The sequence below is a fragment of the Ursus arctos genome, unplaced genomic scaffold (genome assembly GCF_023065955.2).
Source record: "Ursus arctos isolate Adak ecotype North America unplaced genomic scaffold, UrsArc2.0 scaffold_32, whole genome shotgun sequence".
Taxonomy (NCBI): domain Eukaryota; kingdom Metazoa; phylum Chordata; class Mammalia; order Carnivora; family Ursidae; genus Ursus; species Ursus arctos.
This window is the reverse complement of record NW_026623008.1, coordinates 21,166,007-21,192,555: the sequence shown is the minus strand read 5'-3', so window position 1 is coordinate 21,192,555 and position 26,549 is coordinate 21,166,007. Positions and strand designations below refer to the sequence as shown.

Genomic DNA, 26,549 nt, shown 5'->3' with positions numbered 1-26,549 from the left:
TTCCCTGAAAAAATTTTAAAAGACTCTAACCAATATAGTTTTGTTATTTCATATGGAAAGCTCCTACATTTCTATTTCAAAGATAAAGGGGAGTACTTCTGATGATCACTTTCTGTGTCAGAGGACAGCTTTGCAATGTGTCAGGCTGACTGAAGTCTCTCTTTCCTAATTATGAGTGAACCAAGAAATAGGCTTAGTTACAAAATATGTGTTATAAACAGACATAGCCTGTGACATGAAAGATAACACCCATAACAGATTTTAAAATTCAACCCGCCCCTTACTTCTTTTCCCATTTTTTGGGAAAGCCTAAGATGACAGAAGAGCAGTTTTCAGGAAATACCAGAGAATTACTTCTACATGTCTCCAGAGAAAATAGAATCGTGGTGGGTGTTGAAGGACAAAAGATTCTTGGCATTAGTGTTCTTGCTCTCTCTCTCTCCCTCTTTTTTTTTTTTTCCTGTAAGAAGCCATCATTTAAAAAACAAAAAGTCTTGTTTAGAAGTTTCATCAACTAAAAAGCATTGAGAAGTAAAACAAAGTGCAAAAATCTCAGTTTGATAACCCCGTGAACTCCGATTTCAAAACAAATATTTGAGACAACATTAACCAAATCATCCATATTGGTACATTCAAGTGCCATAAAAAGTAAGCTACATGCAAGATGTCATTAATACTGAGGTAAAAAACCACAGGTTAGGCGTCGGAGTTGTGTTGTGAAGACAGAGCACACTCGCATTTACTTCAGGGAAGCCTTAAAAATCAACATGCAAACAGAGGGACATATACTTGTCACGACAGAACCTTAGCTCACAAGGCCATCAATTAAAAACAATTAATTTCAACACAAATGTAAGAATAAACAGGTCTGAAGTCTACCAGGAAAACAGAATATATCAATATATATATTAAGCTTGTGATAATGGCTAAACATTGCTTCTAGCAATATAATTACTTAAGTCATAAAGAAGTAACAGTATTAATTCAGAGAAGGGTATATTTATGTACAGATCTTAAATAAACCTGTATTCTAGGACTTTTAAAGATGGGTACAGTGGTCTGGAAATTCAGCCCTGGCTGGAGGCTAAGGGGCACCAGCACCATTTTCCTCAAACCATCAACATTCTACTTGTGAAAAGTTGGCATTTAACCTTTGCAGATCCCTCCTATACACCAGGCAGGATAAAGGTGTTTTTCCGTGTACATTTCAGAAATACACATAAGAAGGCCACAGAAGTCAAAAGCCCTTTTCCAAAAAAGGCCTTTGTATACACTGGTTTGATATCTCAAGAAAAGGAGTGGTTATGGATTCATAGATTCAAACGTATCATTTTAAGGCTTTTGAAAAATTACCAAGTTGAATTTTTTTTTCTTAAACTACAGAGCCCATGCCACACAAATGACTATAGAAGATTAGGAAATATTCCATCAAATATTTCTACAGAGTATCCTGCTTTGCGTGTAACACTGGAGAGGAGGACACAACAGCAGTGAACAATACAAACATGCAGGATAAGAGTTAAACCTCTTGGGGAAAATACCAACTGTCGTATGCTTAAATCTGATTTGTCTGAACTTGTTCAACGTCAGCGAGGAAAGCTGGCTTGGGCAATCCATTGCTACTCCTTTGGACCCCACAATACACACTCTACAAAGAGTAACACTTTATTGACAGAAAAATGATCACAAAGAGCTTCCCTAGGACAGTGAACTATCAAGATCAGAGGGTATCATACAGGAGATAACACAGAAGTAAATGACAAAAGTTCAATGGTTTTAGTCTTGACATTTCAGATGAGCACCCTGTTCCCGATCACAGAAAGACCAACCACCAAACAGCCAACGCAAGAATCACAAGAAAAGACATCATGAAAGGAATACGAGGAGATGGAAAAGTACTAGAGTAGAGGCGGCACTTTTTGAGAGACTTGTGATCCTCAGGGATTGGAATAGAAACCTTGGGAAGAATTTCTTCATTGTCTTGCTGGGGCAAGGCTCTCTCAGTAGATCTCTCTTGCCTTTTAATTTTCTCTTCATCCTGCACTAACAGAGCACGTTCCTGTGTCTGCTTTCACGGTAGAAGATCAAGAAAGACAGAGAAAGATGAACAAAATGACAGATGGAAAAATGCTCAAAAATGATACTTGGGGATGTGCAAAGGCTTTGGGAAGATCTTTGGGGCCACTCTTTATTTCACCTTACTTTGGCAATTTATCCCAGCAAAGTTTCTATAACACAGTAGCGTATTCAATAGGTAATTTTTTGAATGAATGAACATTAGAAGTCCTGAGAGTTCAAGCAATTACTTGACTTCCTTAGTTGTAGTATTTGTTCCTCCTTCAAGGATACTCACAGATGAGTTTTGGGTCATTTGTCATTGTTTTAGTGCTGCCAATTTTTCTTAGATCACTTGGGCAAAGCCAATAATGAAGCATTCTTCTCGCCATTGGAAAAGTTACTTTTATTACAAATAGAATGGCAGAATATAAAAAGTTATCCTCATATCCCTTCATATAGACTTAAAAAACTGCTCATTCAGTATGGCAATTAGCTTTTGCTCAAGGGAATAAAAATCTTAATCCCATACATTTGAAAGATCGCAAAAGAAAAACAAAAGTATAAAAGTTTCTACGTGCCTCCAAGGTCTACCAAAAACAAACAAAAAACCCCCCACAAATCTCAACAACTATAAACTCCCTCCCCCTCTTGCAGAATCATGATTAAAAATAATAGTAATAACAACCATCATGAAGATTTATATATCACATTAAGCAAGAACTTTTGACACTTTTAAGGTAAGTTGTCTTTTCCAATTGTCCAATTGAGTTTTTCTCCCCCGACAATTTCTATGCTCTGCCATCTAGTCAAGACAGATGTTATCTATGAAAGGAAAAACTTGGCTCTAAGTTCTCTCAGTTGGGCCAGCCTTCTCTGGTCAGTTTGGAATTTCGACACAGGTTCTTTGCACACCCCTAAGTGATATGTATCAGGGAGAAAGTAGCTGGGGGACTGGTCAGCAAAAAAGAAAAAAGGAAAAGAAAGGATGCAAAATTATAATGATTTTTAAAAGAATATAAAGAGGGAGAAGAAAGACAACATAAAAAGAACAGGGTACAATTAAATTCATTTTCTCTCTGAATACATATTTACATCTTCATGCAGCTTTTCAACCAGCCATGCGCCGAAATAAGCAAATTTGAAAGCTGCAAAAGCTGCAGCAGTGGAAATGTTATGTGTTAGGTCAAAAGGCAGTGGGGTGTGAATTAACTAGTAGAGCCAAAAGAAAAAAAATTACTCAGCAGCTGCTGTTCAGTTCTGGGGGGATTATCTGCTTAGTGCCATGACAAGAGCAAATTTGGATTAAGAAGCACAAGTCATAACAGCAGCTTTACCTCTGGCCCACCAACCTTTCTTTCCGAGGGAAGGACAGAGGTTTTCTTCACCTGGTCATACACAAATTATATAAAATTCAGTAGCCTTGAAATGCAACAACAATGCTGCCAAAGACGGAAGCGGTAATCCCAGAGAACAGAAATATTGCCCTAATTATTAAAGAAAAAGTAAAATACGCCAGAAAGTGGAGTTATCCTTTATAAAAGGTTAGCATAGGACAGTTCTTCTTATTTATTCTGCTATTCGTTTCGAGGAATAATATACAGAAGCATGGAGCTAAAGCGGCTCAAGTACTCCCTACTAATCTAATTTATAAAAAGTTCTTTCTTTAAAGTCCACAGAATGACATACCCATTTCCAACCAGCCCTGAGATGATTTCTGGAAGGTTTCTATTAAGATATAAGAGATTTTCTGGAAATGGAGATGGATTCAAATTAACCAAACTTCATCCAAAAGAGTATTAAGTTACTTTTTCAAAGTAATTGAGCCTCTTTTATTACTTCCATGGAGTCAAAAAGAAAACTTCTAGAAAATATGCAGTTACGGTTTACAGAGAGGGTTAACCAGTCAAGATAGCAATAAGGCCTGTCTCCTGAATTCTAGATTTATAGAAAGCAGAGTCACTGTCCCAGTTCAGGCTACATTATCTGCATTTAGAATACAAAACTGATGTCCTTTTACATCGGGGAATGGAGGCTGAAGAGGACAGTGAAAAAGAACAATTGTATGCTATCACCCCCAGTAACTAGCTACTATCATTCAGGAATTCTCCAGTCTTACTTGGTGAAACTCATCCGACTCTACTTAGAGAATTCTCAGCCAATTTCAATTGCATTTTGAAAAATATAAAAAGTACCCATTGTGAGTCAACTTTTATCATCTTCTCCAGTTCCAGAAACTAAACAAAGTTGAATAGTTTACCATGAATTCTGAATATAAAAACAAAGTTTTTTTTTAAGTTATTAAGACATCACTACCTTTCTTGACTAGAATTGCTATTGCTATTAGTGAAAAACAGGCACATAATTTTAAAAATTATTATCATCACTCATTAAGTCATTGTGACTACTTATATAAATATTAACCTGTATAGGCTAAAGAGTAAGTAAAGAATTTTTAAATATATGCTTAAGGTAACTTTTAAGATATTCCATCACACAGATTCATTTAGGCAGATGTAGGATTTCTACAACAGGTCATGACAACAACACATAAAAAGCAGCCTCTGAAAGGTATTTCTGACTTCTTCTAAAACAACATGTTAAAAGTTTGATGCTACTTATAAAGATGAATCATCAATAATTTTTCTAAAATTGAAACACAACCATTAATAGGTGGTGTCCTGCATTCTCTGGCTTAGAGGCCTCCTTGGTTTATTATATAATTGTGGTCAACCATTCCAGACATTTCTAAGTTGTGCAAATGTTCAAATAAAGTTTTTAAAAAATGTTTATCCTGTTCCAATTTTGACCTTACTAAATTTAGTAAACTCTCTGGTCCTTGGAGGCACAGTTTGAACATAAAGTTCCACTGGCTTATGGTCAATTTGTAAACACACACTAGCCAGAAGGAGGCAGTTCTCAAGAGTCTAGTCTTCTAATGGTAGCTAGTAATGGCTCCTGTAATTGGACTGGGTAGCCCACGTGACTTAAAAAATAAGTGTTTGATTAGGAATGCCTTAAAGCTGCAATGAACCTGTGAGGAACCAAAGCTCAATTTTAGCTCTAAACTTACTTATTTTACTTATATACATAACATTAATATACAGTAACACTTATTTCATTCATTCTCACAAGTGGTCACATGGACAAAGTACTCACTCCTTCTCCTGTGGGAAGCTGCCCATTGATGTTAAGTGTTCGGAATGGGGAGTGAGTGGATAAGCGTTTATCCCATTCACTAGGCCGTGGTTCTGGTACGGACTCCATGAAGTTCTTTTTCAGCTCACTGATGCTGGCATGATGTTTTTTAATCTCTTCTTGACTTTTGTCTAAATCCTATAGTTGAAAGGACAAAGATGCAAAATAATGAATACTCAGAGGAAAAAAAACACATCAAGGGAAGCCCACCAGACTATGGGCAGTGGTAGGAAACACACCACATCCAGGGCAGATGCTACGAATCTATAAACTGCATTCAAATTTTAAATATATGGCATGGTATATTCGCTTGCTTTTTTTTTTTTTTTTAAATGAGGTGCTTTTCTTGGAAGCAGTGCAGCATCATAACCCCACAGCTCTTAGCAGTTATGTAACCCATAGACCTCACTCCTTAATTTTGCAGCTTTTCTTCCCATTATGACACAGCGCTAGATCTCCAGCTCCTCATCCCAAGAGGGTAATCTCACAGCTCAATTAGCCTCGGCTTGATATGAACTGATTGAGGCTCAGCTCAGGCAGGATGGAGACAGCAATAGATAAGGAGCAACTATTAAGCAAAGGACGTGATAAAAGATGCAACTGCCACCACTGGCTGCTTGGCTTTGGTGAGTTGCAATCATACAGCATCCCTCTATTTCTACCTGGAGATAAGTTGTGCTTCCTTATTACCAGGTGGATATTACTGGTTTTGATAAACAGGAATAGCCCTTTCTTGTTATAAGAATTTATTACTAGAATTCCTGTCTCAAGCCTTGAGAGCAAATTGTTACTACCTAGGAAAAATCACTCAGGTATGTAATATAATGGCTTTTTTTTCTTTACCAATATTATTCATGCAAACTAAAAGCCTTGTGCCTTCCAGGGCGCCTGGGAGGCTCAGTCGGTTAAGCGTCTGCCTTTGGCTCAGGTCATGATCCCAGGCTCCTGGGACTGAGCTCTGGATCCGGCAACCTGATCAGTGGGGGTCTTCTTCTCTCTCTCCCTTTGTGCTCTCTCTCTCTCTCTCGAGTAAATAAATAAAATACTAAAAAAAAAAAAAAAAAAAAAAAAAAGCCTTATGCCTCCCAGCTTCTGACAGCTTTACTTCATCCCTTAGTAGAATTCAAAATAGGGACCTTCTTCCAGTAACTTTCAATGGATTGGAAGTAATTTAACAAGAATTCATCAAATACCTTATATTTCTCCTTGACAATTTAAAGTATCCCAACTGTTCCAGCAGATCTGGATACTGGACAACTAGGTTTAATATTCACTTCAGGGAGAAAGGATCAAAGCTAAGGTTAATAAAGCTAAAAATAGCATTCAGCTTTATGTAACAGGAGGCATATAAAACTTTCAAAAGGTAGACCTGGCCAGAAATAAAATGGGAAATACAACTTAAAGACAAAAACTGAAATGTTCTTTGTCTAACACACTTCTCCAAAAAAGCTCAGAAGATCTATGCTTGAAATCAAGATGTGTGGGAGCCTGTCACTTGATGAATGCTAAAAATTCTGTGTTTATTATATATCACGGCAGCTCTGTATCCAAGAAAAGCATAATATTAAATATATCTTTTAATATGCTATGTAAATTTTGAGATTAGCCTGTCTTTCTTTCTTTGTGGAAATGCACCACATTTGGGGGGAAAAAATTAGAACTCATTTAAATAAAAAATTGCTTGAAAAATCTTTTCAGGAGCAATGTATGCTTTAACTAAATAAAAATTTTTCAAAAGCAATGTCAAAGGGAAAACAGCATAGGAAAAAGAACTTTTGAGGCACACCACATAATTTTGATTCTGGAGATATTCATTCAGAAAACTCACTTACTAGTCCATTCTTTTTATTTTTGCAAGACTAAACCATGTATATTTGCTCTGAGATCAAAGAGAAAACTAACCCAAAAAGGGCAATCCTGTAGCTTCCCCCGTAAAATTACCTCTTGCTTGTTGGGATAAAATGTGAGTATAGCCCACGAATATGGGCTTCACCATGGGGAAACAACAGTGTGCACTTTTATTCTAGCTGAAAGCAAGAAAAGCATGTTTACTAGCTAAAGAAAAGCATGAACAAGCTTGGTCAAAGACTCAGTAGTAGGATGAGCAACCGAGACCCACAAGGCATGTAAGGCCCTGTGACCCAGCTCCTAACTGGAAGTTAAATCTGCTTGGTCCGAGAACAACTTAACCCAATTGGGAGAATTACAAGTATGAATGGAGCAAAACAAAAATGAGCAAGAGATGCTACGGTAAAACCATAACTCTCTGGGATAGCCTCTTAATATGAGAGTGGTGATTTGTTACTCTTCTGCCTAGCTTTTGATTGGCTTGGAACCTGAGAAAATACATGTTTCAATAAAACAGTAGCTTCTGAAGGAGCTTTCTCCATCCTTCTTAGCTGGCTCTGTTAGAAACCTGTGGGGGCACAGAGTAAAATTAAGATCTCAAAGGGACCTGTTCCAAATAGAATTTGTCATAGACACTTGCTACAGGTTCTCTCTGGGAGATGGAGGAGGCGGCGGTAGATCTAAAAATGAACTCGACCTTATTTGGCCAGAACAAAGCATTAGTGGGGGTGGGGTAGGAGAGATGCTTTTAAAAAAAAAAAAAAAACCTGCTAGAGTGACAGATAACGAGAGAACATCCTTATGGGGGGGGGCAGGGAGGGAGACTTTTTTTTTTTTTTTTTTTACCGTAACTAGAGAATGATGGTTAGCCAAATTACTTTGGCTGTTTTTAGGCTAGATACTTTTTGATGCTTATCATCTTATAATTTTAGCATCAGCCAAACCAAACCGTTAAATATAAAATACTCTCAAAAAGTAGTTAGTAGTTTTAATTTTCAAACACACACTTATTTAGAAACCCCCTCTTGTGGCTATCAATGCAATGCTGGGGGAAAAAACACATCACACACAGGGACTCTGTGAGTCTCAGAAGCCATAACACACCTCGTTGAACACATGACAAATATATGATTGGTACTCCAGGTTCCAGTCAAAAGGAAGCACTAAAGATGGACTAGTGAAGAAAAGGGCATGTTTGGGATTGGGAGATGTTACATGGCCAAGTACAAGGACATCAACTGACTTAATCCTTCCTAATCCCAGAAGCAGAACCATTCACATCTAGTTTCAGTTATGAGCTCGAGCAGAGATCTAGTTGCCGAGTTTGAAATATCCTAGAGCCCAGCCTTAAAAAACTTCATGTTGGGGGGCGCCTGGGTGGCGCAGTCGTTAAGTGTCTGCCTTCGGCTCAGGGCGTGATCCCAGCGTTCTGGGATCGAGCCCCACATCAGACTCCTCCACTGGGAACCTGCTTCTTCCTCTCCCACTCCCCCTGCTTGTGTTCCCTCTCTCGCTGGCTGTCTCTATCTCTTCAAATAAATAAAAATAAATAAAATAAAATCTTTAAAAAAAAATAAAAAACCTCATGTTGCAAGAGGTAAATGTACGTAAAGCATTTGGTACTGAGCCCATCGCACAGTACATGATTAATGAAGGCTGGCCATAATTTTTATCACTTCTATTAAAGTACCTTATACATCACAAGCACTCAAAATATATGTTTTGACGAAAAAATAAGACAAGGTTAAGGAAGGAGGAGGCCATTATATTAAAGCAGCAATCCATCCAGAAAAGTTTCTCCAGATTTCCAGCTTAATAATATTTAGCACACTTCTTGTATGTTCATCTTTCAGGTCTCAGCTAATATGTTATCTCTCCAGAGACAACTTCCCTGTCCATCTTATTCAGAGTAGATCTTTCTTAGCACAGCATGCAGCTTATTTCCTTCATAGCTTCTATAATAACTTGAAATCATTTTATCGCTATTTTTTCACCTGTTTATTTATTGTCTTTCTCCTCCTTTCTTCTGTACATTGTTAAGTTTCCTGAAGGCGAAAACAATGTTTATCATCTTCCTCTATATTTATATTTCCTTCAAATTTAAGTTAAATCCCCAGTATCAGAGTTACATTCATTTCTTTTGGCTCTGTCTTGTGCAAAATCGTAAGATAATCTGATCAGCTTTTATATGAGTTTTGTGAGGTGTAAACTAATGTAGCCTCAGTGTTTTCCACATAGATAACTCCAGGTGCTTTATGTTTTCCTCACAGAGTTCCCCTACTCTTCTAATTAGTTTTATATTTCCCTATCCAATGTGAAGCCCCAAACTAGAGAAGTATATTAATATAAGTCTGGTAATAATCTCATCATTGTTGAATGCAATGAAAAAATGACCTTACAATTCCTATAGTAGACAGTATGTTGCTATTTCTGAATGGAAAAAGTAGAGTTTAATACAGATAGATAGAGAGACCCTAACTCAAATCCTAGCTTTACCAATTTACTGGCTTTGTGACCACAGGTAAATTAATTTCTCTAAGGCTCAATATTCTTATCTTTAATATAATAATCTTATGCCCATAGACCTGTTTTTGTAACTAGACTATCTTATATCATATTAACTACTGATTAAATACCAGGTCCCCTCTTTCCTTTTTTTTTTTTTTTTTAAATTTTCCTGACCGTCCTGTCATTTTCTGGTATCCCCAATTTTTAAGTCCATTTTGAATTGTGATCATTTCTCCTACTTTTCCACACTCTCTCAGTTCAGAAGATTTTTAAAAAAAAATAGTACAAATTTGATGCCTGGGACACATAGGAGTTTACACTCTTGGAAAATTCAAGGAGTTTTTAACAGTGATGTAGAATTTTCTACAAGTGGGTAAAACCATGGAACCGCGAGAAGCAGAGGTAGTCCCAATCATATATTTTTTAGATAAGTATGACAGATGGAAACTAAAAAGAGTCAGAAGGAGAGATGGTTGCATATCTTCATGTTTACCAACATGCAAAAGCATTTTAAACCTAAAATTCTTTCATGCAATGGCATGCAAAACCAAACGCAGCATAAAGAAAGGGATGATTGCAAAGGATGCAGAAGGTTATAGGCAACCAACTGAAATAAGCTTCAAGTTCATACAAACCTCCAACATTAAATTGCTATGTCTGATATAAATGTTTTCACCATCTAGTCTCTCTCTCTTTTTCTGTGAAAATGAAAGAGGGAAAAACAGAAAAGCATAAAAAATTAAAATGTTGTTCTTGCGGGAAAAAACTGCAAATTGGCAAACCAAAAAAATTAAACGTCCACAGCGCAGCATATGCCAACATGAAATGGTCACAAAACTACAAGGACACACACAGAACACATTACCACTAGAAAACGGATGACCCTATTCATGAACGATGGAAGAAAGTGATGACCTTACTTAAACAGACAGTGCTCCTGGCTTCATTGGCTTCTTACATAATAAGCTGCTTTACGCTCATTTTTGAAATTGAATTGTTTGAGGGTTATCTTAAAATACATGACTTTAAGAAGCTTTGAAATTCCATGTTCCATGGCACAGAGAAATGCTTTAAAACATTATTCACCTTTTTGAGACATACTTTATACTTAGTAATACCACAGTATGTGTATCTCTAATATCTTTCGTAAGAAAGATTGAAGGGCACTTTGTACATGATTCGTCAATATTCTCTTCAGTAAGAACTGATACATCCCACTCTATGGTTGGGAAGAACGGGCACAGAGCAGCAAAACACACAGTTACTAACCATACCAGGAGTTGCTGCTATGACGGTTTCCGTACTAAGTACGTATCAAATACTGTCCACGATTCCAAGAGTAGGTGCCACTGACATATTTCTCACAAAGTTTAATTACGAAGGATAGGTTTGGTCTTCACTAGTTATTTCATTGTGTTTGAAAGGATATTTTTGTCCTAGAAAGTTTTTTTTAATGAAAAATGTCAACACATAGTATAGGATTATAATTTCTTCGGTATACGTATGTATGTGAGGGTATGCAAATATATATACGCGCAGATATATATCTGCGATTTGAAAGTAATTTCTGATGAAGAGAAATCAATGAAAAGAATGGATCACTGTCTTTTTAATGCACTGCAGAAGTCAGCATGGGTGGCGGTAATGTAGTTTTGTGAAAGTGAAAAATGGCTGACCTTCCTCATTCTTATCAGATCTTCAGTTTTTTCTGCAAGCTTCTGTTTTGCCATTATTTAAAAAAAAAGAAAAAAAAGAAAAATGATAAAATATTGGCTCATTGAAGTTTGTTTGAACCTTTATTTTGTAATATTTTTTAAGGGAAGGGAGTTGGGGAGAAGAAAAAAATTGAGGAGGGAGGAGAAGAGGAACAAGTGGCCGGTTGGCACAAACCTGAGTTTGGTCACCATTTGAGGTGGGTACTGTGACCTCGATGTGGGTTTTTTCCACCTACATTTAAAAAATAAAGTGGTAAGAAACATTTTAGGTTAGTAGGTTTCTATGAGTAGCATTATTTCCAAATAAGCCGCATCTTTAAGCTGGTTGCAAACTAAGCTGATCAACAGGGTGCAGTCTGATGGGGGTGTGACAGGAAAGGACATTACTCTCCACGGTCATCTGTTAGTTCACCATCATATGTTCAAGGCTGAAGAGGTAATATGGACAGCCGAATGATCACAAAAGAAAATTAAGATAATTATCGATGAAGAAAACATTTTTACACTCATTGACAAAAAAATACTTATACAAAAAATAATTTGGGCTTAAATAAGTCATGTGTTTTGGTTTTGGCTTTTTTTTATGATCTAAAAGTACTTTAACATTTAAAAACAAATTTACGAATGAAGATATCAAGGTAGGACATACATGACAAAAAAAACAAAAAGAAAATCTTTACAGGCAAAGCACATATATAATAAACCACATATGACACAAGGCGGGTAAATACAAAAAAAAAATGGTTAGTTGATCAATATATTTAAGGAGGCAGTTTCACCCTTGAGTTTATTAGACAACATCAAAATAAACTCAATCCAAATTGTTACTGATGCATGCAATTACTTCCCAGGCCGATTTATGAATAAGCATACACAGGGCTCAGCGGCAACATTCAGCACTCTGTAATCTCCTCTCCAGGGAGCTGGGGCCCATGTGTTTGGTGGATGAACAAGATTCATCCTTAATAGTAGGAAGAGAATAACCAAGGCCTCCTACCTAGCTTTGAAATTCCTTTAGTAAGAGTCATTTTATACACCCAAAATGGCATAAGTATAAATTTAAGAAACCCAGACAGACTATTAAGAGGAAGCATTCTAGAGTGAGCAATGCCTAAAGCTGTAGGTATTTCAAAATTATAAAACGTTTTATTAAGGATCAAATCAATCATTTTGTATCATTAACTTCTTTGTAGAGCCTCACCAATCTGTGGTTTTGACACATTCTTTTTAATCACACTTGGCAGCATTACCTTGGAGTACATGTCACTGTGCTATCTTCCCCAGGACAGAAGGTAGAAAACATAACACCAAACTTTGTGATACTGTCAAATCATAAGCACATCCAGCTACGGTACTTTTAACTACCAGGATAACTGACAATTTGGGTCATTTCTACTATGAATCCCATTGTATCTGCTGTGTGGTCATTAGCAAGTTATTTCACCTCTCTGAGTTTAAGTCTTTTATTGATAAAGTGGAGATAATATATCCACAGAGTTGTGAATGTTTAGCCAATGGTAGTTTTAAATTATTTTGTAAAGCTTAAATTACTTGTTTCAGTGAATAACAACCTTTTGCTTTTTTCTAACAGCAAGAAATTGAGAGCCTCTACTTCAGTCTAAGAGTGGAGGCCAAGTAGCAAAGGTAGTCAGTCATGCCCCTTCAGAGAATATTAAATGAGATAAAGGTGTACATAGGGGCAAGATACGATTCTACACCTGCAAAATCGGTCTTGTCAAATGACTCAAGATGCAAAAAGCTACCCTCTATCTGGCACCAAATTCGTGTTAGGTGATGAAATTTATATAGTGTTACAAGGTTATTTTGTTACTACTATTGCTTTATATAATAATTATGGCTTCAGGTAAATTCCACAATTATTTTCTATTGCCATAAATAAAATCAACTCAGAGTCACCCTTAATTCTGTCACTACTAGTACAGTAATAGAAGGTCATCAGAGGTGGTTTTCGGTCTGATCTCTACACAAGTATCTCAAAACATATACGTACACAGAATTAATCAGCAAGAAAACCACCTACTGGCACTTAAATGGGAAGCATATACCAGGAAGTGATCTCTCCCCTCTGTGAAGGTCCCAAGAGCAATGGGAACCTATTCTTGAAGATACCTGTGTCTGACTTATAGGCTAAAGAACAAGCATGGGGGCACCTGGGTGGCTCAGTCAGTTAAGCATCTGCCTTCGGCTCAGGTCATGATCCCATGATCCTGGGATCGAGCCCCGCGTTGGGCTCCCTGCTCAGTGAGGAGTCTGCTTCTCCCTCTGTCTGCCATTCCCCCTGCTTGTGCTCTCTCTCTCAAATAAATACATAAAATCTTAAAAAAAAAAAAAAAAAGAACAAGTATGTTAGCAGGACACTAAAGGAATGTTAGCCTCTCAAAAAGATTCCTTTGCCAATTCCAGTAATCCAACACTTTCCGGTTAGTACAACAAATGGAGGAATAGTCAAAAGTGCCAGATGAGATATCCTAACATTAAAAACTGGGGTAGTCTAACCTTAAACAGGCACTGTTGATACTGAACATTATGGCCAATGTCATACACATCTGGCTAGGTAAAAAAAAAAAAAAAAAAAAAGGCAAATATCCACCATTTGCTCAATTTTTTTTTCCTCTTTGGACTCAAGATGGTCCCAAAGGACAGTAAAAACAGCATGTCGTGTTGAATAGTTTTGGGTTTTTTTTTTTAAATACAGTCAAAACAAAGCCAAATTGGCCACTGCTCTACAGATAAACTGGATACTGAACTGGGTCCAAAAGAACAGGATTAATCCATCTGCCAAGATGAGAGCACTTACTAAGGTCTTACATGGCTTAAAAAATTTTTTTTGGTTTTAAATTTCTTAACAGACATATGTAATTTTTCTTTTAAAAACTGCCTCTATTAATTTCTGTTGCCAATAGTGATACTTGTATTTATGTCGGTAAATGTGAACATCTCAACCCCATCACTACTTAAATGTGTTTAAAAAGCTTATCAACACATAAAAGATCAGTCCAGCTACTGTTAGTCCTGGGAAATCTAATTGGTGATTTTTCGACAAGGCCAGTGGACTGTGGGTACAATCAACTCAGAACTATAAGCAATTCAGTGGCATAATCGCTCCTACATAAGGATCTTCACCTTTTTGTAAACAATTTGAACAACCACATAGATGTGCTTTATGTAACACTAACCGGGATATTCTCTGGGTATGCTGCATGTTTACTCATCTTAGGAAATCAAATTGTATTTTAATTCTATTAGCAGAGCTTACTCTTAAAAAGGAATGTGGAGATTCCTTCTGGATGAGTAAAAATCATTTTCAAAAGCAGATGATCACAAGCAGATGATCACAGTGCTGATGTGCTTTACCGGCTCTTTTTTTTTTTTTTTTTTTTTTTTTAAGATATAAGTTAGGTAACAGTGTAGGTAGGTCACCTGAAAACTTCTTGGATGGTTTAGTCTTCATGACATAATTCTATGAAAATATCTTTATAGGTTCACGGAGAATACTTTCTTTTAGAAAGAGTAAAGAAGAAATAATATTGTTAGAATTCGACAAGACTCAATGCTTTGAAAACCTTCCTGGCTAAGGAGTTAACACGTCTAAATCAGAAAGCGCTAATTGAATATAAATAAAAAATTAAAAAAAAAAAAAAAAACAACCAGAAAGTGACCAGGCCAGATATTTGGACTTACCTTCCACGCTTCTGTGGGCTCTGGCTCAGCTTGCTCAGGTGGCACTTCTTCCTTTTGCTCTTCAACCTTCACAGTTTCCTCCTGTGCTTTAGAAACCTCTGTGTCCTCACTCTGAGCAATGGCTGGTGCAGAGGTGGGCCGAGGACTTCGGTCTGCATCAACAGCCGCTGCTACATGAGAAAGGGAAAAAGAAAGAATAAGTGAAGGCCAGAGTCACTATACTACTTCAGAGTCACCAGGTAAACTAATTGTGAATCCAGGACACAGTGTCCAGAGGGCTATCCTACAGAAGGCAAAGAATAAATCATTAGTGCTCTGCCAGGAAACTAATGGCATTAAAAAAGCTAAAACAGAAAAGCTAAACTGTACTATCATGTTCCATAAGGGGGTGGAGGGGCTCAAAATAAGAAATTAAAAATCTTTTTATTAAAAAGTGAGCAAGACTGTTTAACCTTGTACTCTGTTAGTTTCAAGAACCTGCCATGTAGTCTGTGGAGAAAAAAAAGAGAGGTTAATTAAGTCTGACTTCTTTCATGAAGCCATACTGAAATACAGATCCATTTCTACATAGGTGGTTTTTAGGAACCTAAAAAAATATGTTCTGGGAAAAAAAGGATCAAGTCTGATTTCTTCTAGGAAGTCTGCTTGGAACAATTACAAAATAACTTGATAAGTTGATCTTGTAAGATATGTACACTTTTTGATGCTTAAGGGCAAATCTTTGAACCAGATACTTTCCCTTTTAATAAGTCATTTGATTAAAATAACACGAATTCAAAACCTTTGGCCTTTAGCCCTTAAAAAAAAAAAAAAAAAGAAAATCCTCTGGGTTCTGTCCTGCCCTCTCTCAGAATCTTATCCATTTGTATTACAGTCCCTCTTCTCTAATATATCTAGGGCAGTGGTTCTCAACCACGAGTCATTTTGTCCCTCAGAGAATACGGGAATGTCTGGAGACATTTTTGATTGCCGCAACTGGGGAGAGAAGTAGGAGAGGGTACTGGCCAAGGCTGCTGAGATTAAGAAACCTTGACTTAGGGAAAACGCTGTATATAGACTGTTTTAGGGACAATATGCAAAATAGACTTATGACAAAAGCTTGATCTTTTCAGAGTTAATAGTTGTTTTGGTTTGGACTGTTAGGCAGCTAAGTTTCAGATCGCTTACTTCAAAAACAACTACTCATATTCTTTTCATGATTTTTACCTTCACTCTTTCAGGAACTAAAAAATACCATATATATACTTTGTAGTAACCTCACTTACCTGGCAATGTCTAGGAATGCACTGTGTCTCCACATGATTTATTTATTTATTTTTTAAGTAGGCTCCACGCCCAGCATGTAGCCCAACTCGGGGCTTGAACTCACGACCCTGAGATCAAGACCTGAGATGAGATCTAGTTGGATGCTTACCCGACCGAACCACCCATGCGCCCCTCCATGTGATTTAATATTTCTGATAACAGATCAATCATTATCCTTTCACGTACTGAGATGTTTAAATTTTAATTATTTTGTATGGGAATCCCTACAACTTTTACTGCATGCTTTCCTGCCTTCTGAAACTGAATATACTGAATTTATCTTTTTAAAAAAGATTTTGGGGTGTTTTTTTTTTTTTGAGAGACAGAGAGATAATGTGCCCAAGTGGGGGAGGGGCAGAGGGAGAGGGAGAAAGAGAGAATTTTAAGAAGACTCTGCAGAGAATCTTAAGCAGTGCCAGCCCAGCCCAAAGCAAGGCTCCATCTCACAACCCTGAGATCATGACCTGAGCCGAAATCAAGAGTCTGACACGTAACTGAATGAGCCACCAAGGCGTCCCCGAATTTATCTTGATAAATTTAGATTTATAAGTAGTAAATATTAGCTAAAACAAAGGAATTCCACGAATTAGAACACAAAAAAATTGGAATTCACAACTACTTTGTACATACAACTCCAAGAAAAAAATGCTTGTTACCCAGTAATGATCTCCAGTGAAAGAAATCATTCCTCAAAGGATACACAGGAGAAACAGGAGAAACACAGGAATCGTCTCTCTTCCAATGAAAATTCTGTGGCCTTTTGCAAGTTCTTGCTACTCCTGGGTGCTCTAAGCTACTCAATGCAAGAATGGCAGATGGCAGACCAAATCTAACAACACAGGGGAATGTGACAAAATATTTTGCTCACAGTTGTGTTAAACTATCATTATACATGTGTATTCACACCTCCTCTCAAAGAATTAATTCAACTCTGCCTGGCATCATAGAAACATAGCCCATGCTTTCACCATGTGTTATTTTGCCACTTGCATTTGGTTTTAATCCAATACTAATACTGCAGAGCCAAATGATTTTTGTCTTCAGTATTCCTAGCCCTGGCAATCTGTACTGTCTGTGGAAAAGTAGGTATAAGTGTGGAAACTGGCAGTTAGAAACAGAGGCATAAAGTTTCACCATTTGTAAAATGTAGAAGATATTAACTCTATAGAACAGTTAGGAAGGCATACTCAATGGATATAGAAATACTTTCATAAACCGGAAATATTCATAACTTTTAATGTCAGACCTCTAAGTCCTTGTATTTTTTATGTTATGGGCTAATATCATTTCAACAGTATGCTGGGAAAAAATTAATTATGCACACACTGATATGCAATTCAAGTGAAAGGTTTCACCTGGAACCCTGGAGAGAAGCAAATTTCTTTTCTCAATAAGAAAACTACAAAGTATGGTTCACAACAGAGAATCACGGTGGTGTTGCTTTTTTTAAACATCTTGACTGAGATATAATTCACCCATTTAGATTGTATAATTCAATGCTTTTCAGTATATTTATTGGGGGTAGTGGTTGCTTTTTAAGATGTTTTGGCTCTTCAGTTTTATGAATTTATTTGTTAGCTATCACAAGATTTAGGTGCATATATAGAGAATGCTTAACTTTAAAAATTCAATTATTTCCCAATTCTGAATGTCTAGACAAAGAAGAGTGTTGTGATAATCTTATGGGCCCATTAATTCCAGTGTTATATTGCTCTTGTCTAAAAACAACAGAAATTTTGACACAGTTATATCTTAGAACAGTGAAGAACAAAACCCAAAACCATCATAATGAGTAAAAGGAGACTTAAATTTTAGGTCTAGCCCTGTTACTTACTAGCACAATCTCTGCTCGTATGGTAGGGGCACAATAGGTACACAGTGGATCAGTGGCTCCATTTTTAGAGGGCCCACACAAATCAGCTGCAGATCTTGGAAAAGCAACAACAACAACAACAACAACAACAACAACAACAAAACCCCAGACAGATGAGGTATCTAAAAGTGAAGCTTGGGCACTTGTTTTGTTTTAAAGCTCTGAAGATGACATGGGTATATCCCCTGGCAAGAATCACGTAACCGCTACTCACCAAGTGGCTGAACTGTCTTGTTATGTGACCCTAACAAGTTATAGAACTTTTTTGTGCCCCAGTCTCCTCATGATTAAACCAAGAATTCTTAAATGCTTCTTGTTCACTGGGTTGTTGGTACTAAACAGGAATATATGGAACTGGTTTGAAAAGCAAAAAGTGCAACAAAAATATAAGCTGAAAAATCTTTGTCATCGTTATTAGCTATCTTTGTGACTTACCACTCTAACGTATAAACTGGGACCTGAACCCGTTTTAGCTTCTCAGCTGGTGAAGCAGATGCTCTGAGCACCAGAGAGAACAGAAAAGGGAGTGTAAAGTGAGGGCCTTTGTAAGACACTTCTTGCAAAAGTTTCCCTAATATACCATCTCTAGCTTAGCGGCCTATATTTTATATATATATATATATATTATATATATATAAATTGTAAAATGTAGTCTTATATATATATATATATATATATATATAGTCTATATATATATTGTGTAGCATATATATATATATATATATATATATATATATATTTTCCCCCCCAAAGACGAGGGCCTAACAAGGGAAAAGTCTCTCTCTCAAGATGAATAGAGAAGGATCTAGGAAAAGGAGGGAAAAACAGTTTCCATGGACCTGTTTCTAATTCTTATACCGAAAAGAGAGCACACAGAGAAAAAGAAGATATTTGGAAATGAATGTCTAACTAAAACTAAAAAAAAAATGTGTCCTATTCAGTTTATATGTAATTCAGAGGCTTAAAAGATAGTACCACGTGTAAAATATTTAGAACAGTGCCTGAACACACTAAGTACTCAATGAATATCAGTATTTTTTATTCTTCCTCTTCCAGGAAAAAAAAAAAAAAGCCATCATGGTGAAGAGTCTAGGAGAACATGGGTCTAGGAGAACAATGGGTCTAGGAGAACAATCCTAGACTCTACTTCTAGTTGTGTTGCTATGTGACCTTAGTCAAGTCACTTAAATTCTAAGATTAGATTGTAAGAAATAATGAACAAATAATGAATCATGGAACACTACATCAAAAACTAAGGACGTACTGTATGGTGACTAACATAACATAATAAAAAATTATTATAAAAAAAAGAATTAATGAACAGCGATGGGTATCCATTTCAAGAAATGAAAAACAATAGTTCAATAAAAGTAGAAAATAATGAAGATATTAGCTGGCATGAATTAAAATATACACAATATGAAAAAAAACCCCAAAAGTTGGTTCTTTGAAGAGATTAATAAAATTAATAGATTTGTAGCAAGACTATTCAAGAAAAAAAGAAGCACAATATCATGAACACGAAAGGGGACACTGCTAAGTTCTTAGAGATATTAAAAAGATACCCAACGTTATATGAATAAATTTAAAAATTTAGAAGGAGGGGCACATTGGTGGTGCAGTCGGTTAAGCATCCGACTCTTGGTTTTGACTTGGGTTGGGAGATCAAGCCCAGCATCAGCACTGAGGTCGGCATGGAATCTGCTTGGGACTCTCTCTCCCTCTCCCTCTGCCCCTCCCCCCGCTCTCTCTGTCTCTCTCTAAAATAAATAAATAAATCTTTTTAAAAAATTTAGATGGAATAGACATTTCCTAGAAAAATACAATTACCAAAACTGAAACAAGAACTAGAACATCTTAACAGTCCTTTATCTAATAAAGACATCGAATCTGAAAGTAAGGAACTCCCACACAACGAGATCCCTAGGACCAGACGGCTTTATCGGTGAATTCTTCCACACAACACCAATCTTACACAAACTCTTCCAGAGAACAGAAAAAGAGGGAATCCTTCTCAGTTTATTTTATGAGATCAGCATACACTTGATGCTAAAACCTGACAACATTACAAGACAGGAAAATGACAGGCCTATCTCTCTTATGAAAATAGTTGACAAAAAAATTATAAAATAATACGTAAGAAAAACATTATAATCAAATTGTGTTGACTCCAAGAATGCAAAGTTGGTTTAACGACTGAAAGTCAGTCAACGTAATCCACCACATAATATAAAAAGAGAAAAAAGTCATATTATTATAGCTGACCCTTGAACAGCCCTGGGGAGAGGGGTGCCAACTCTCTTGCACAGTTGAAAATCTGTATATAACTTTGATTTTTTATTATATTATGTTAGTCACCATACAGTACATCCCCGGTTTTTGATGTAAGGCTCGATGATTCATTAGTTGTGTATAACACCCAGTGCACCATGCAATATGTGCCCTCCTTACTACCCATCACCGGCCTATCCCATTCCCCCACCCCCCCTCCCCCCTGTAGCCCACAGTTTGTTTCTCATAGTCCATAGTCTCTCATGTTTCATTCCCCCTTCTGGAAAATCTGTATATAACTTCTGACTCCCCAAACACTTAACTCCTAATAGCCTATTGTTGGCTGGAAGCCTTACTGAAAACACAAACCATTGACTAGCACATATTTTGTATGTTACATATATTATATACTATTTTCTTACAATAAAGTAAACTAGAAAAAAGAAAAATGTTAAGATAATCGTAAGGAAAAGAAAGTACACTGATAGTATTATGTTGTATTTATCAAAAATAATCTGCCAAAAGTGTACCCGGGCAGTTCAAAACCATATTATTCAAAGGCCAACTATATATCCATCAATGAATTAAAAAGCACTGGATAAAAGTCACCATTCATTTATGATAAAAACTTAGGAAACTAGGAATAAAAGAAAACTTCCTTAACTGATAAAAGGTAGCTAACAAAACCTAGAATAAACATCATACTTCGCTATGAAATACTGATGGTTTCTCCCTGAGACTGGGAGTGAGACAAGTATAAAGAATTCTTACAGCACTGCATGTTATATAAGACTGATGAATCACCGACCCGTACCTCTGAAACCAATAATATGTTAATTAACTGAATTTAAATTTTAAAAATCTTTTTTAAAAAAAGAACTCCTACGAACTAATCAGACAGACAACACAATAAAAATATGAGCCAAAGTTTGGAACAGGCACTTCAGAAATGATGACATGCAAATGACCTACAAACTAAGAAAAGGTACTCATTAGTCATCAGGATTTGAATGAGGGTTTGAAAAATTAAACAACAAAAAAGAAGTACTTTTCTCCCAGGCAGAAGAAATTAAAGAGAGGGACAACAGTTGTAATAGGATATTCTAATGCACTTAAAACACCCAATATAAAGTGGAACAGAAAATCCTGCTCACATTCAGCTGACAGGAAAAACAATCTTATTTTCAACATTTATCTATTAAGCACCTACAGTGTAGCAAGAATTATGGTAACTATCAAGACCAGTAAAGATCATACATCTTCAAAAAAATTCTCAGAACGTAAAGATAGGAAGAAGGCATCCTGGAATATATGAAGGTAAAAAGTGACTGATCTAGGTACCAAAAAATGTACAGGATTCTATCCTAAGTTTGAACAGACAGACCATGTTAACTTTGGACAAACTTTTTAAGGCTTTAGGTTTCACTTCTATAAAATTAGGTGGCTAACTCAATGATTTCCAAAAATTTTTTCGAAGTCCCCAAACTCTGATACTAACAGTAAAGCCACCAAAGCTGACTATCTTCCCTTAGAATTGTCTTACATGTTTTAGTTTTGGAATCTCAACCATTGCCGCAGCATTTTGAAGACAAATTTTTGGAGATAGACTACAATTTAATAAGAACTAGCTAATGCTAGTCAACAGAGACATCAAGATTTTTTAATGTCTTGAATTGTGACATTTCTACAGCTAGAAAAATAGAGACAGTCGGGATATGATTTCTGAAAGTAATATAAATCTCTCTGTAAGTAAAGCTTTCTAATTTGTTTAAGATACCAAAGCTCATTAACATTTGAATCTTTGGTTATTTTTGCTATTAGAAAGAAAGGACACAACGGGCATAGTATCTAAATAATGAAGAATTTCTACATAGTGGAAAAAGCCACAGGATATGGCATCAAACAAAGGTCTAGCTTTGCAACTTACTATCTGTGAGATATTGAACATGTTGCTTAAACTTTCCAACCTCAGTTTCTTACTGAAAATTGACGATAAAAACAATAGTTCCTCAAACCCAAGGTAAACCGAAAGCAGGACACTTAACTGGACAAGGAAGGAGATGGCTGGTGGTGTTATATAAATATGGCAGACATGAGGATTGAGTGACCCCATCTAAAATTTACCTTGTCCGAATCATAAGTCTTGATTTTCTATATCCCCAACGGTGCTTCTCTCTCAGACTTTCCCATCGTACTAAATGATCAAGCCTAGGAATAAACTTCGAATTTTTTTTCCTTACCATCTCCAACACTTAATTTATCAGTAATTCTGTCAGGCCTACCTCCAAAATGTATTTCTGACCACTTTTCCCTGTCTTCATTCCAATACTCAAGTCCCAGCTGTCATCACCTCTCACCCAGATCCTGCAACAGACTTCACCATGCTTCTGCTTTGCTCCTTCAGCGGAGCGTTCAGTGGAGCATTCACCCAGAAGTCAGGGTGGTCTTTTTAAAATGGAAATCAGATCATATCACTCCCTCTAACAGCTTTCCACTGCAACCAAAATAAAATCTAAACTCTTTATAAGGCCTTGTAGGCCGTATACAATCTGGCCCCTCCCACTTATCCGACCCCACTTATTTTTTTAAATTTTTTTTTATTCCTTTCTCCTCATTCACTAAGATCTAGACCTATGCTACCCAACAGGGGAGCTACCAGCCACATATGGCTATTTAAATTTAAATTGAATTAAAATTCAGTTCCTTAGTTACATAGTCACGTTTCAAGTTCGTAACTGGCCACATGTGGCCACAGCCTACCAAACTGGACATCATCAAACAGATTTCCGTCAGAACACAAAGTTCGAGGGGACGGCACTGATCGAGACCCATGCCAAGCTCATTCCTACCTCCAGATCATCGTACTTGCTACTCCCCCTTTGAGAATGCTCTTCCCCGAATGTTGGGATGGCTTACTCCTTCTCATAATTCAGGTCTCAGTCCAAACATCCTCAGAGGGACCTTCTAAATTTAGATATAGACCACTCAATCTCAAACAGTTCCCCGGTCTCCCCAACACTCTTTACCCATCACTCTGTTTTATTTTCTTCATAGTACTTATCACTGTCTGAAACTGTTTTGTTTTGTATCTGTTTGCCTATAGAATGTAAGCCCTTCGATGGCAGAGACCATGTTTGTATATTCACATCTGTATCTCCAGTGACTAAAACAATACTTGACATGTAGGAAAGGTAAAGTAAGTTGTTGAACAAAGGAATAAGTGAGAAAGTATCTGAAAGAACATGAGTTTTGGAGTTAAACCAACCTGTACTCCAATCCACTTAACAGCTATCATATCTTAAGAAAAGTTATTTAACCTTTGAGCCAAATTCCTAGCATCTTCATGATGATTGAAAAAGACAAAGCCTGTAATCTGCTTTGTCCTCACTATTAAAGCAACCCCTTCAAACTCAGGACAGTAGAGAAACATCAGAAAGACAGAAGCATGACTTGCAATATGAAAGCACAAAAGTTCTACTCCTTGGGTAATCTCTTTTCCAAGTGTGGCTGACTCATTCTGGATTCCTCTTAAACTGAGCAAGGTGTCTCTGATACATGCTCCCATAATGCAACAAACCAAAACATGGCAGCATAATTCTGGACGATACCAAACAAAATAATAATGCTGTGGCTAGAATATTAACAATATCTTACTGATAGCTAATATTCTGGGGTCACTTATTAAGTGTCGGCCATTGTGCTAAGCACCATATATACATCATCTGATTTATTCCTCACGAAAACTCTCTGAGCTATTATTGTTATTATCACCATGCCCATTTTATAAATGAGAAAACCAAGGCACAGAGATTAAGTAAGCTGCCCAAGAAGACAGATCATAAATGCAGGGGTTGAGCTTGGAACCAGGTCTATCTGAGGGTAGAACCCAAACCTTTAACCTCTGTAACATGCAACTTCTTCTTACAGTCGATAGCATAAAGCTGGGCTCTGGTGACTCCCTAATAAATACAATCAACAATACTCTATTTTGGTTACTGCCTTCTGAAATTTTATTTATTAGCCACCTTTTTTTTTTTTAAGTGGCATAAAGAACTGAGTATGGTTTCTTATTTCATTTCAGGAATACTCTCAAGTCCTTGAGACTATGAAAAATTCAGGAATATCTTCTGTTGGTATACACAATCATGAAAATTATCTATTTCCTCCCAATTTTATTTAAACAAAATTTAGAGACTCCAATAACACCACTGCTTGCTTTTTCTATCTCTAATTGTCACAGGGCAAACTTTTTAAATGAATGCTCTAGTGAGCCAGACCCTTTTCCTCTTTCCTACTTGAAAAAACAACTATTCAAAAACATTGAAGAGTAGGTTTTCGTTCAGTATACGACATGAGGTTTTCACACTGTGGTAGAGATTCTGCATTTGAGTTCTGATTCCAGTGGTGTTTCATCCACTACTACTAAGCAGCAGAACCTTGATCCAGTTACTACTCTCTCAGAACCTCAGTTCTACTTTTCTTAAGATGATTCCGCTGAAACAGACAATTAGTAAGATCCATTTCATTTACCACTGAGATTCTTTAATTTGGCTCCCTTATAGACAACTGAACTTCTTTGATCTCTCCCTTAATGAGTTAGGATCACAAGAAATCATTAATATTCAACACAAACCTCCATCCAGGCTCCGGGATGCCCGTTTGCTTGCTGTACGCTCGAAGTGTGGGGCAGGCCTGTCAATCAGAGCACTAGCTTGTCTGGTCTGTGCCTGAGTCCGGCCACTGTATCGAAATTTGGATCCCAGTGCAAGAAATTTGCTTTTAGGAAGGGTGTCTGTAGATGTCAGTCTAGGGGGGAAAAACATAATTATATGTATTATCTCACTCTAATGAGATTGGGAGATTAAAGACAAAAATCACGAATTAATCTCACAGTTTCCTTACAGTTATTAAGACAGAGTCCCAATCAAGCAATCATTATTTTAATTCTACATCATTTCTCGAAGTATAATTTCATTGTAGCCTATATTAATAATATCATCATATATCCCTAGAGGTAGGGCCTTATGGGTTCCAAAATGCTTTTATAGCACTGTAATATTTTCATTACATCCATGTAATATCTTCATCATTTTACAGGTATAAGAAACTGCACTTCCTAGAAGAAGTTAGTGCTTTAAGATCACATAGCTGGTAAAAGATTAGACAATAACAGGGTCCAAGCCCAGAGCACTTTTTCCACTCTATTAAAATAATTTTGTCAAATGCACTCCAAACTCAATTAGTGCCTGTTAACATATTTACTAGGTTAGGTTAGGAACCCTATCTTCTTTCTACCCTGTAATCTCTTTTGCCACGGCATTTACTGCACTGACCCGAAACAATCTAGGTGGTAGTCTCACTACAAGGCTGTGAGCTCTCTACGGGTAAAGGATAGAGACTATGATTTATTTACCTTTGTGTTTTCACTCCTGGCACAGTGCCTGGCATTAATTTGCCACTCAATAAATGTTTGCTGAATAAATACATAAATTGTTACATCAAATACTACCAAAAAGAGAGTACTTTTTCCCTCTGGGATAGTTTATTTTAATTCAGCAAATATTTACTTTCTTTTGTGTGATGAACATCACACATTAATACAGTCTCTTATTTTGATAAAACAGATTTAAACATGCTGTCCTACAAGTAAATACTTTGGGCTGTAGTTGAAATCTATACCATACATATTAAACATTCAAAAAACTCTTTCTGACCTGTACCCTTTTATTTTTTTTAAAGATTTATTTATTTATTTATTTATTTATTTATTTATTTATTTGAGAGAGCACAAGCACGTGTAAGTGGAAGGAGGGGCAGAGGAAGAGAATCTCAAGACTTCCTGCTGAGCGTGGAGCCCCCCTATGGGACTCTGATCCCACAACCCATGAGATCATGACCTGAGCTGAAACCAAGAGTCAGATGCTCAACCAAATGAGTCACCCAGGTGCCCCGCCCTCCTCCTTTTTAAAAACTCTATTTTCTTAGTTTGATTTTAAAGAAGAGGATGATAAAAACATAAAGAAGTATCTCAATCCCAATAATTAAGATTCTTTAATTGGTTATGAAGTATATCT

The 26,549-nt window shown here is 36.7% G+C and overlaps 1 protein-coding gene across 50 annotated transcripts in view; it reads right to left on the bottom strand.

Annotated features, from left to right (window-relative positions):
• Positions 1 to 26,549, bottom strand: part of EPB41 (erythrocyte membrane protein band 4.1) — a 193,891-nt gene that overhangs the window by 34,824 nt on the left and 132,518 nt on the right. For 7 of the 50 annotated variants that reach the window (XM_048221903.2, XM_048221894.2, XM_026516869.4 and 4 more), the window contains exons 11-13: positions 25,109 to 25,281; positions 15,027 to 15,196; positions 5,215 to 5,391 (exon numbers count right to left, since the gene is read on the bottom strand). In XM_048221903.2, the coding sequence (XP_048077860.1) occupies positions 5,215 to 5,391; positions 15,027 to 15,196; positions 25,109 to 25,281 (520 nt within the window). Of the gene's footprint in view, positions 1 to 1,649; positions 2,066 to 3,392; positions 3,444 to 5,214; positions 5,392 to 10,244; positions 10,308 to 11,285; positions 11,328 to 11,499; positions 11,557 to 15,026; positions 15,197 to 25,108; positions 25,282 to 26,549 lie in introns of those variants that run through there. The other 43 variants (XM_048221913.2, XM_048221899.2, XM_057305283.1 and 40 more) reach the window with 12 other exon arrangements.